This window comes from Polistes dominula, unplaced genomic scaffold (genome assembly GCF_049000335.1).
Source record: "Polistes dominula isolate Pdom_NZ unplaced genomic scaffold, Pdom_raw_medaka contig_78, whole genome shotgun sequence".
In the NCBI taxonomy this organism is placed as follows: Eukaryota; Metazoa; Arthropoda; class Insecta; order Hymenoptera; family Vespidae; genus Polistes; species Polistes dominula.
Genome location: NW_028301042.1, coordinates 3,636,795 through 3,649,644, shown reverse-complemented (window position 1 = coordinate 3,649,644; position 12,850 = coordinate 3,636,795). Strand labels below are relative to the sequence as shown.

General features: G+C 28.7%; 3 protein-coding genes across 4 annotated transcripts in view; 1 reads left to right on the top strand and 2 right to left on the bottom strand.

The window, feature by feature from the left end:
- Positions 1-9,223, bottom strand: part of LOC107071382 (uncharacterized) — a 34,721-nt gene extending 25,498 nt beyond the window's left edge. For both annotated transcript variants that reach the window (XM_015330345.2, XM_015330346.2), the window contains exon 1: positions 8,695-9,223. The gene's annotated coding sequence lies outside the window, so the exon portion shown is untranslated. The remainder of the gene's footprint in view (positions 1-8,694) is intronic.
- Positions 9,224-9,362: 139 nt separating this feature from the next.
- LOC107071384 (EARP-interacting protein homolog) lies at positions 9,363-11,438 on the top strand. Its single transcript, XM_015330347.2, has 6 exons — positions 9,363-9,825; positions 9,917-10,142; positions 10,224-10,444; positions 10,526-10,707; positions 10,791-11,087; positions 11,173-11,438. Exons 1-6 carry the CDS (start codon positions 9,784-9,786, stop codon positions 11,333-11,335), a joined length of 1,131 nt encoding a protein of 376 aa, XP_015185833.1. The 5' UTR covers positions 9,363-9,783; the 3' UTR covers positions 11,336-11,438.
- On the bottom strand, positions 11,425-12,535 carry LOC107071385 (RNA-binding protein pno1). The gene is made up of 3 exons (XM_015330348.2): positions 12,332-12,535; positions 12,136-12,222; positions 11,425-12,035 (listed from the first exon to the last, which is right to left on the bottom strand). The coding sequence occupies exons 1-3, from the start codon at positions 12,386-12,388 to the stop codon at positions 11,508-11,510; spliced, it is 672 nt and encodes a 223-aa protein (XP_015185834.1). The 5' UTR covers positions 12,389-12,535; the 3' UTR covers positions 11,425-11,507.
- Between the last annotated feature and the right edge of the window lie 315 nt (positions 12,536-12,850).

Genomic DNA, 12,850 nt, shown 5'->3' with positions numbered 1-12,850 from the left:
ATATTTTCCTGTTTTTTTGAGAAATTTTAGCAGTCTAATCATTGATATTTATTTTGAAAATAGTGAGAATTGAGAACATATACAAATGCTAATAAAAAAAAAAACTCTTATAAGGTTTCTAGTCATTTTAAACATTTCATTTTCAACTTATTTAAACTCTATTATGTATTTTTACATATAAAAATAGAAAAAAAAAATTTACCTCCCAAGATTCGAACCCTAAAAGACTCGGCCCACTATTGGAACGAATCGCCGAATCGTTGTCGTTATCCTAAACCTATTATATACCATTGCTTACTTCAGAAGTAAATTTAAACACTAGATAGCCTCATAAGCATTTTTAATGGCAAATATCTCAAAAATTATTGAGTAGTGGCTCCTATAACACTATATATTCGTAAAAAGGTAAGCAAAATCTATCATCCTGCAAAATTTGAACAAAATCCGAGAGGGCAAGATCTTGCGCTGTCCTTGTCAGTGGTGAAACTTAATAAAAAGTATCAGGTAAGAGAATAATCATATTTTTTAAATATATTTCGAAAAGTGAGGAAGATAAAATATTTTAGTACTGAACCTTTTTTGTAGCAAATAAAATTGTCTACAAAACATTATTAATACAAAATCGCTTTATCTCGCTTACTTTTTGAGATATTTTCAAAAATGTAAGAAAAGGTGGGAATAGTTTTTTAATTTTTTTAATATATCTCGAAAAGTGAGGAAGATAATATATTTTAGTACTGAACCTTTTTTGTAGCAAATAAAATTGTCTACAAAACATTATTAATACAAAATCGCTTTATCTCGCTTACTTTTTGAGATATTTTCAAAAATGTAAGAAAAGGTGGGAATAGTTTTTTAATTTTTTTAATATATCTCGAAAAGTGAGGAAGATAATATATTTTAGTACTGAACCTTTTTTGTAGCAAATAAAATTGTCTACAAAACATTATTAATACAAAATCGCTTTATCTCGCTTACTTTTTGAGATATTTTCAAAAATGTAAGAAAAGGTGGGAATAGTTTTTTAATTTTTTTAATATATCTCGAAAAGTGAGGAAGATAATATATTTTAGTACTGAACCTTTTTTGTAGCAAATAAAATTGTCTACAAAACATTATTAATACAAAATCGCTTTATCTCGCTTACTTTTTGAGATATTTTCAAAAATCTATCATGCTGTCACAGATGCGCGCGAGACTCTCGAGCTATAGAGAATATAGAAGAAAAAGAGAATATATTTAAGAAAAAGGGTTTCATCGCATTATACTGTTTACATTTAGACGAAGCTAACAATAGGTTGTCTATCTCTCTTGCACGCATGGAAGTTAGGAGTTTGCGCATGCGTGCCATGGCGAACTACGTCACAATGAGTAAGAGCAGGATAGCTTCATTTTCTGTTTCTTTCTACAAAGGCGTAGGACTAAGGGAGTAATTACCTGTCTTTAAATTGGGATATTTCCTACAGGTAAATATTTATAAATATAAATTCAACACCAAAATTTAAAAAATAAATTAAAAATTCATATGAAAAAGAAATTTTTTTTAAATAACCCGTTTTAAGCGAAATATCGAGCAAAAACCGTTTTCACCCCTTGATTTTTAATAGAAGGGATGAAAAAAAAAATTTTTTGTTTCCCTACGATTGTTCTTTGTAGTTTTTTAAAGATAATTAAAAAAAAAAAATTTTAAAAAGTCCAATTTTTATATTTTTTATTGAATTTTCATTTTTTGAGTACTTTGAACCGTCGTAGGGGTGAAAGGGTGCGTTTTAGGGGAAAAATGGTCTGATATAGATAGGCCTAAAATTTTATGCTCTACAACTTTTATTTGAAACTTTTTTTGATATTTTTAACATATAATCCACAAATCGTATTTTGGGGTAGTTTTTAATTTTTTTCACCCCTTTCCCGGTGGTTGAGAACTTTTTTACTTTGCCCACAGTATTGTACGCATTTTTCTGATAATTTCCATATTTTTTCAGCCGTATAGCTCAAAAACCCGATTTCAGGGCTATTTTGACTGGACTATGCTGTCAGAGAGTTCCGGTTTGTAGCGGCCGCGACCGGACACGTCAGAAACGGTTGCGGGACTGGAGGAATATAGTTTTGTTATAGGTTTGCTATCGAATGTGGAAGAAGAGACGACGACAACAAACGGAGGAGAGGAGTTTTTGTTGCTTTTCATTCATCGCACGTTTCTTCATTCTTCCCTCTTACTTTTACTTTTCGTTTTATATTCTTATTTTTACATACATCATACATACATTCATTCATACATACATACATACATATATATATATATATATACACAGAAATTCATTGTCAGAATGTTTATCCACTAATAATTTCGAAACTACTCAATTGATTTTAATGAAAAATCTGTTTGATTTTTTCCAATTTAAAATGAAGATAATTTTTATCGTGATTATTTTTTATTGCTAATTTAAAGATTTGTTATTTAGAGGTTATCTAAGCCTCTAGGTTTTGTAAGTTTTCAATAGATGACGCTATATTGTAATCTCAATTATTTCACGTTTTTTTCAAATTTACATATGACATAACTAACCTTGCTTTTTATATTTTTTCGTGTATTATTATTTTATGTATTCCATTGTAATTTTAAGATTATTTTCTTTGTTTTTGTAATTTACTAAATAGTTTAGAATTATATTAAATCAACATTTTATAACAAAGTCACTAAATATATATATATATACTTTTATTGTTCTTGTATAATCTCTATGATAAAGATGAATTTCATTTAAATTCCTTTCCTTTTCGAGAAAAAAAAATTGAAAAGAAACCCAATTTACTTCCGTATTGAAGTTAATCCCCAAATTAAACTATTGGTAGAAAAATTAAATGGCATAATTGTATGAGCCAATCACGATCGAAAATATAGTAAATCGCCATTACTACACTTGAATGAAATCTTTTTAATAACGATAAATTTCATTTAAAATCCTTTCTTCTTATTCGAAAAAAGAAGAAAAACAAGTATACTTCCACATTGAAGTTAACCACCCCCAAATTAAACTATTGATGGAAAAATAAGGTGGCATAATTGTATAAACCAATTACGATCGAAGATATAGTAAGTCGCCATTACTACACTTGAGTGAAATCTTTTGGATAACGATGAATTTCATTTAAATTCTTCTCCTTTTCGAGAAAAATAACCAAATCTACTTTCGCATCGAAGTTAACCCCCAAATTAAACTATTAGTGGAAAAATTGAGTGGCATAATTGTATGAGCCAATCAGGATCGAAGATATAGTAAGTCGCTATTACTACGTTTGAATAATAACCAATCACAAGATGATTTAACGTACATCGTAGATACATCAAAAATAATATAGAACGATCGATAAGTATTATCGATATGTATCAGAAGCATCTTCAGCAAGGACAGAAGAAGAATTATTTTTAAGCGTTTGACGATTGAATCGAGGTAAGGTAAGGGTGCCGTTACGTCCTGAACAAAAAGAAATAAAAAAAAAACAAAAGTCTTTTGACGATGAAAACACGATGACGTTGCTGAATATGAAATTTCTTATTTAACCCATTCGAGATCACTTGCACACCCTATGTGCAATCATACCGAGCTATTTATTATCAATTATTTTGAGTAAAGTATTCGTCAAGATAAGACTTTTTTGTGTGTAAATAGTATCTTTAAAGTATAGAAAAACAAAATTTTACAATGTAAAATTGGCAATATAACAACAACAAAAAGAAATGGCTCTTAAGAACCGTGTTCGAAAAAAGTCGTGGTCTCGAATGGGTTAACATTTAATGTATGGTAAAATAAATTGCAATACATAATACAACCCTCTACTACCATCAAGATTAACCTCTTAGGCACAGTTGAATGTTGCGAGGGACTGTTTCCTTGTACGGGCAGGGTTCATCGAAAATTACGTGTAAACGATAAAACTACGATGTGTGACGAACAATGGCTGTTCTCTACACGAAGTACATTTAAATAAAGTTTTTCATGATTAAATTATAATTTTTCTCAAAGAAATGATACACATATACTTTAATTTGATAATTTACTTTAATAATTAATAATAAAATTGGGTATAATATATTTTAAAAGATGTTATCCGCGAAAGCCATTATAGTGGTGCGTTGTACTGAAAGATGACATTCGCGAAAATCACTGTAATGGCGCATTGTACTAGGAGATGACATTCACGAATGCTATTATAGCAGCGTGTCGTACTGGAAGATGACATTCGCGAAAGCCACTTTAGTGGCGCGTCGTACTGAAAGATGGCATCCGCGAAAGCTATTATAGTGGCACGTAGGGCCTAAAAGAGTTAATAAAAATCATTTAATCTCGTTTGTAAGAATTGTGTAGGATTATCGGAATTATTAGGATCATTGATTAAAGATTTACCAAATGACCTTGATTGTAAACGTCCAATGACGTAAGAAGAGAAGTGTTATATTCGACACGCTTTACGTCTTTATAAACGTATAAAGAGAAACCGGAGAGGAGGGGTGAATATAAATTCTCGGCTCGATGGGCTCTAGGAAAAGGCCAGGCGTGAAAAACGATATCGAAAATGTCACGGTCTCTCCTTTTTCCACTCTGAACAACCTTGAGAGTTGCGACGACGCGCTTCCGGCGCTTCCACCAGGATATGTCTGGGGATGATACTATGAATAGAAGGAAGAACAAATGGTATTTTCCAAGTGTCCTTGAATGTAATAATCAATCAAGTAACAGTATTACGATCCTTACTAATGATAAAACTAAAAGCTTTATGAGTGAACGAATGAAAACCCACTACGTGTCGTATTTTCTTTTTTGATGCAACGCCATTTTGTATTTTCTAAAAAGCTAATTATTTAACAAAGTTGCGCATACGTTAAACGGTTGCGTTCGAGAGATAGAAAAGAAAAATAAATAATAATGAAAAGTTATGAGGATGCTGTAAACTCGACGAGAGACTACTACTACTCGAGTCAAGCGGTTATCGTTCCTGTCAAAAAGATAAAAGATATGAAGAGAGAAAGGCAGATAAAAGACTGGGAATACAAACTGGCCAATGAAATAGTCTCTTTTTTCTTTTTTTTTTTTTTTTTAATCTACAGTTAAAGTCTTACCACGTAAACGGTGGAATCCTTCCGTGCAATCGATGTTTTAATATCAGACGAAACGAACCGTAATACCGTTTTGAGAATATAGAAATATATTATAACAGGAAATATAAAATTCCCCCTACGTGGTGTATTTTTCTTTCCCCTATATTAATTACCAAAATACAATCAAATTTTGTAACTAAAATTTGAACATCGTTAGATTTTTCTAATAAAACAAATGACAAATATTGTAAAAAAGAAATTGAAACTAATATTCGTATTTTGTATGTTTTGTCTAATTATTAGAACACATATAATTATACGACATATAATAATTGAAAAATTGACATATTTGCTGCTTGCTGTGTGTGAAATTGTTCGGACATCTGGCGACGATTGGTTCAGCCAGTTAGGAACGTGTTATAAGGCTTTAATTTGCAAAGTCACGCGTAGATGGAGAGTCATCTGTTAGACGAATGAAACGAAACGAATGTGAATATTCTAACGTCCAATAGGGAAAAATTCTTCTTTTATTAAGGGACACTACTACTAGTGTGAAATTTTGAAAAAAATCGATTCTTTTTTTGTTTTTACATATTTCGATAATTTATACAAGTAGTTTTTGAGTTACAGCCATCAGATATTTCTTGATTTAAGTATTAGTAGTAACTAACAAGTAACTGAAACTTTTAAACGCGTTTTTTTCTCGAAATTACATTTTTCAAATTTATTTCAGTTATAACTCGAAGACAAATCATCCGATCTATTTGATTCTCGTTGCAACTTCTTTTATATATGTTTTTCCATATCAATGACCAACCAATTTTCCGATCAATTAAATAATATAATTTTGGCAGACTGAAAATCACCAAATTTTCTCGCGAAATTTGAAACCTTTTTTTTTAAATTCCGCCATTTTGTTAAATTTCAATTTTTTGTTTCGACCGAAGGTCATAGTACGGGAAATCCCTTCTAGTTTAATAAACTTCTTGGTTTTTTTTTATTTCATGCACACGTGAAAGTCGTTATAACTGCAGCAGTGGGGGGGGCCTTGGGAGATCGCGAATAACTCGTTTAATTTTCAATTTTTCGGTCCAATAATTTTGTAATATATTTATAACATATTCACGAATATTTTCTTTAAAAAATTACAACATTCCATACAGTAGTTTTCTTTAACAAAAAATTCCCAAAATTCACCTTTTTCACCAATCGGTCACCCTAGTGATGCCCTTTAACAAATAAAATTAAAAAAGAAAAAATAATATGGAATTGTGTTTTAGAAAAAAAGAATAAAAAACGTTCAAAAATTGCAGAAAAAGTCATTTCGTTGAAATGAACGTATATCAACCCCCTGAGAGAGAAAATCAACCCCCTCGTGCTGAAAACGAACGAGTTGACCTGCTGCACACGGAACTCGACTGCGATGCCAACGAAAGGGGGGGATAGGTAAAAGAGGGTGAAAAAGAGTGAAGAAAAGGTGTACGTGTACGTGTGTGCGTGCGTATATGTGGTTCATTGATCGAAGGGCAACTTTACAAAGCTTTCCTCCTACTTTGCTTCTTTTTTACATTTTTCTTATTATTATGGATTCCACAAAGAAACAAGCTTTCTTATCAATATCAAACTCTCTTTTTTTTATTCCAAATACAATTTTTAAATTCTTGTTATTTCATTTAAAATACACAAATATAGCACTCAAAAAATATAAATATGTATAGTTAATAATAATATAATAATAATAATAATAAGTATATATATTTATTATTAAAAATAATAACAAACTAAATATTATGAATAAATAAAAAAAAATAATTGTTATTATTTTTCACTTTATGAGTGAACCAATAAAAACCCATTATGTATCGTTTATCTTTTAATGCAACGCCATTTTGTATTTTCTGAAAAGCTAATTATTTAACAAAGTTGCACATACTTATATATTTATTATTATCACAAATATACATATTTATTATTATTATATTTTATAATAATAATAATAACAATAATAATAATAATAAATAATATAAAAATGTAATAATTATACAATAAAAACTAAGAAAATTCGATATCATAAATCTTACTACAGTAAACTATAATATTATACTTTATAACTCAACAATATATATTAACTGTAAAACAATTAATTCAGTGTTTTGATATTTAAATTTATTTAATCAAAAACGCCATCTTTCTTTTTGTCAATGATTTCAGTAGTTCTCTAAAAGATGAATCAAAGTCACAATGAAAACTATTTTAAAGAATAATAGATGTGTGTACGATTATCTTTATAAATAAATATTAAATTTGTTAAATATAAAATGCACCGAATGTATTGCTACTTCTAATATTTAAACTTTACTATAACAACTTACTGTAAAAACTTAATTAAAAATTATTTCTACGTTAAATTGAAAATAACGAACTTTTTAACTTTATTTCAAAAAGTCATTTTTATTTTATTCTTTTCAACGAAATATTTCAATATATACAAAAAATATATATTGAAGTACGCTGAAAAAAAATGAACATACTTCTTCAGATTAAATAAATGCGAATGTGAAGAAACATGATGTATATATATATATATATATATATATATATATATATCGTTTATGATGTTTTTTGTACACGCGACCTTGAATTTAACTAAATGGACAAAATTAATGAAGAAAAACAGCTATAAGAGCATTGAACGCAAACTTTTATATTATATTACTAATTAAATTTAAGTCAAGTATTACTTATGTTAATTATTATATTTAATTATTGAATGAAAATATAACCTATAAATGTGGTATTTATTTTGTTCAAATTGCCTTAATGTCGATGACCATTTCGTTTAAAAGTTTCATCACACTCGCTAACCAATTGAGCAACCAATTGAGATCAATTTTGACGTAACAAATACGCATATTCATACTTTAAATTGAAGAATAATGTTTCACGTTGCTAAATACAAATGTGCGTTACATGTGTCACGCGTGTTTCATTTTTTTCAATTAAAAAATATAAAACGCGAAACATTTCATTAATAATAATACATTTCAAATAATATTACTTAATTATTATTTAACAATTTGATCATTTTAATTTTAATTGTACTGACATGAGAGAAAAAGTTATTAAATAAAATTCGATAAATCATAATTGGCGCCATTGTGTATTTTCATTGGAAACTGCTGACAATGAGACAATCAATTTTACAAAAAAAAGTTAAAAAAGAAAATATCAAAATACAATATATTTTCATATGAATAAACTTTATATTTCTGACAATCAATTTATATATTACAATACCAAGTTAATAATTGTATAAATTAATATTTTTATATTGCATTATTCCTATAAAAATTTATATACAACTAAAAAATATGGTGATGATGATGATGATAATAATAATAATAATGATGATGATGATGATGATGATGATGATGATGATGATGATGATGATGATAATAATAAAAAAGACATTTCTATCTTTAGATAAAATAAAAGATAAAAAAATTCAAATTCAACAAAAAAATTAAAATTAAAAAGAAGCCATCATAGAAATACTGCAAAAACATAAAAACGATGATAAAATAACCTTTACTTACGAAAGATGTTGCAGCGTCAGCATTCCTCCACATCAAAAAAGGGCACACAAGTGTACGCATTTGCGTGAGACGAAACGAAAGAAAACTTAAAGGAACACTTTGATTTTATATCGCGAACGACATATATATATGTATATATATAATAAGTATGCTATGTATGTATATTATGTATACTTAAATTCAATGTAGAATAAAATTGGTAGACCGTTAAACACAGTAAGTGTTATTTTAAGTTTGATGTTGTGTCTGTTGATTTTTCTGATATAACAAAAAAAAAATAATTACAATATTACAATTTTATGGAATCTAAGATATTCACTTGTTCACTATAATACCATAAACTATACATTAGATATATTTTATCTGTTGACCCTGCGTCTGGTTTTACCGGACGCAGGCTAACGACGAACAAGCTAGTGTATCGAAACGGTGCAAATAAGAAATTGATGGAGGGGGTATGATAACAAGGCAACCGAACGAACGACCCTCCCCGTCAAGAGTGACTAGCCGGACTGGTCTGATCTGGATTATGTTCTCGCATGTACCCCCACCGTGGGTTATTTGCGCATGCGTTGTTACCCCGAAGCTTTTCATTGGATAATACGCACAGGGCCGTTACGCTCTATCGAGAAAGTGGAAATTCGTGAACCCTTGTCACAATCTTTTGTAGAAAATCAATTTAAAATATTACTTTTATTCATATTATAATAATAATACTTGATTATTATTATTTAATTGTTTTACGATATATATAATCATATTAGAAACAAATTTTGGGAATGTAGTATTGGAGATGTTATGAAAAATACAATTGTAAGATTTATACGCCTATGATTGGTCAATTAACGACGAATAGTAAGAAATACATTCATTCTTACGTCGTCATTTGGTTATTTTTGTAATATATACATGTTTATTGTTGCGTTTGTAGAATAATATTTTTTTAAATATAACTAATATAGAGGATATACATAATTGATAATTCGTTGACTAAGCGGTACGAAGAAAAAATATGATTCAATAGTAACGATTAATATTATTTTTTAAATATATTGTTTATATATTTGAAATAAATGTGTATAAGATAAAATGGAAAGTGACATTCCTTTGATATATGGACTTGAATTTCAAGTATGATGTTTTTCTTAATAATTTAGTTTTACAGTATATTAAAAACTCAGTTACCATGATTGATTGATTTATAATTGTATATATATTACAGACTAGAGCGTTATCAGCTCAAACTGCAGAAACTGATATCGTTAGATTTCTAGTAGGAACTCAATCATTAAAATTGACTAACAATCAAGTACATTTAGTTGAACTTAATGAAGAAACTAATGGTTTAAAAACCCAAGTATTTCAGCATCCAATCGGTGAAATATGGTCTTTGCAAGCATCACCAACCGAATCTTCTCTATTTATTACTTGTTACAATAGTTTAAATGGTATTTCTTCATTTGTTTAATCTATTTTAAAATGAAATAATAGAGAGATATTAAATAAGTTGTTGAATTGAAATTGTTTAGATGAAGGAACGTGTCAAATGAAAGGAGCACTTTGGAAGTTACCCGAAATAAAAGAATACACAAATGACAGTATACAATTGGAGATGCTAGCAGAAATTGATACGACTAAGTATGGTAGTGATTTAAAAACTATCGCTTATCATCCTATGGATGGTACAAAAGCAATATCGGTTGTAGATAAATGCTTTGCGCTATGGGACCTTGGTAACAGTAAACCACAAGTAAATATAATTACTTATTAAATTAACTATTAGAATGCTTCCTACTATTAACTTTCTCAATCTTAGTTATATACTCTTTAGGTTGCAGTATCTGGTGTTTTATCTGGCAAAAATTTACCACGGTTTACAAATGGAAAATGGAATCCTCATAATGGGTGTAACCAATTTGTAACATTAGATGAAAATAATATTCAAGGTTGGGATTTAAGAGCACCGTCAGATCCTTCGTGGACAATTACATCTGCTCATTCGCAGATAATTAGGTTAATATAGAAAGAGGAAAAATAACATTTACATTTATACCGTATATAAAAATACAAATACATAAAGAATACTTTTATTACAGAGATTTAGATTTCAATGTTAATAGACAGTATTTTTTGTCTACCTGTGGTGATGATGGATACATGAAATTCTGGGATATTCGAGAACCAAGTGAGCCTGTATTATCGCGTATGGAACATTCTCATTGGGTTTGGAATATAAGAATCAATCGTTTTCACGATCAACTAGTTTTAACATCGAGTAGTGATTCTAGAGTTATTTTATATAGTATTGTATCTATTTCCTCTGAACCATATGGGCATATAGTTTCACCAGAAGACGACAATGGTCAATCTGATGAAATGTGCCAAAAAGAAAAGTAAGTATTGTTTAAATATTATTTAAAAGGAAAACTTTTTTCTGGTGATGTATAATGTTATCATACAATTACATAAATATTTTAGATTGGAAGACGGTGTTGTTGAGAGATACGAAACACACGAGGATAGTGTTTATGCAGTTGAATGGTCTTCTGCTGATCCTTGGACATTTGCTTCGTTAAGTTATGATGGTAGATTAGTTATAAACAAAGTACCCCGAAAATATAAATACCAAATACTTCTTTAAATTAAATACTGCATTTATTAAATTATTCCGAGTTATTTTTTAGAAACTATAACTTATATTAGAATTAAGTTTTCAATAATAAATATCAATATTATAAAACAGACTGAATATTATATATTTACGTATATATATACAAAAAAGGAAACCATTTTATACAATTTCTTATATAATATTACAATCGTTCAGATACCCTACTAGCAATGTTCCTTAAATGACCATACACTTTGGACGGTGGACTTCCTAATATTAAATTACAAATAGCCCTACGAGCTAATTGTATATTTTGGAAAGATCCAAGTATATGAATCTTAGTATCGGCTAGAACGATTCTTGTTTTTGTAACATTTTCAATTGTAAATTTCGTTCTACCTCCTTTGCCTGCTAATCTTCCTATAGCTCTAGATAAGTGATCACTTTTTAAAGGTTTTACATCTTGAATTTCAAATGTCTCGACAAACAAATCATCTAAACGTAATAAAGCTAGAGCATCTTCTACTTCGAAGCCACATATAAATGCTTTAACAAAATCTGCACCTTTTTGAAGATTGGAAATAGCAGTGGTTTCAGGAGCAGTACGAATTTCTACGTTCCTTGTTTTTAAATTGAAACGTATTTGTAATTGTAGATGTTCGACAATAGGAGTAAATATCTTCATCCAATTTTCCTTGAGCGGAGTATACCTATGTGCAGGTACAGGTATCTACAAAATATCACTCAATTATTACACCTCCTTTTTATATAATATACTAAATTAAAACTACATTATATTACATCTATTATAATACATAACCAAAATGTACCTTTCGAAGTTCACCATATACTTTTTTGATTTTTTTAGCAGGAGATCCAGATTTAACTTTTCTTTCAATGCCATTTACCACTTCAACCTATTACATAATATTCTAATAAATTCATTTTCAAATAATAAGCCAGTTTAATACAATAAATACATGAAATATAACAAAGAGGAAAGAAAATATAACCTCTAATACGTACCTCCATAGCATTATCTTCGGCTTGCCGTTTCTTTCCTTTCTCAGTATTATTTGTCATTTTAAAATATATGTCTTTTCTTTCGCACGTCAAATTTCAATTTTAAATAAATATCTAAATAATTTTAATGTGATAAATAACTACAAATTAAAAAATAAAAAACCGAGCATAATATTCGACCATGCTTACGTTTGATACACGGACATACGGTCACTATGTATATGTCAATCAAATGTTGACGCTGATTGGTGGATCCTTGTCAAGCGAATAAAATAATATTCATGGTTCATAAAGTTTTAATAATCGTATATTTATTATTCATTTTTTCGTCAAATTAACAAAAAAAGGTCTAAATATTAAATAACAAACTTTATTTTAAATTATTCCAAAGCGGTAAATATTGATATACTTTTGAATCTAGTATTAATATTCTAGCCAATGATATCTCTAGCAAGCAAGTAATCAACCAATAAGAGAAAGTTTCTTTTACCCCAGTTTGAAAAAGTAAATAATGAAACACAC

Bases quoted from the DNA above. Each gene is read 5' to 3' on its own strand.
- LOC107071385 (XM_015330348.2), bottom strand. From the start codon at position 12,388: ATGACAAATAATACTGAGAAAGGAAAGAAACGGCAAGCCGAAGATAAT. The intron at 12,223-12,331 runs GTACGTATTAGA...ATTATGTAATAG, and splicing joins CCGAAGATAATGCTATGGAG to GTTGAAGTGGTAAATGGCAT. The intron at 12,036-12,135 runs GTACATTTTGGT...GATATTTTGTAG, and splicing joins TATATGGTGAACTTCGAAAG to ATACCTGTACCTGCACATAG.
- LOC107071384 (XM_015330347.2), top strand. From the start codon at position 9,784: ATGGAAAGTGACATTCCTTTGATATATGGACTTGAATTTCAA. The intron at 9,826-9,916 runs GTATGATGTTTT...TATATATTACAG, and splicing joins TATATGGACTTGAATTTCAA to ACTAGAGCGTTATCAGCTCA. The intron at 10,708-10,790 runs GTTAATATAGAA...CTTTTATTACAG, and splicing joins GCTCATTCGCAGATAATTAG to AGATTTAGATTTCAATGTTA.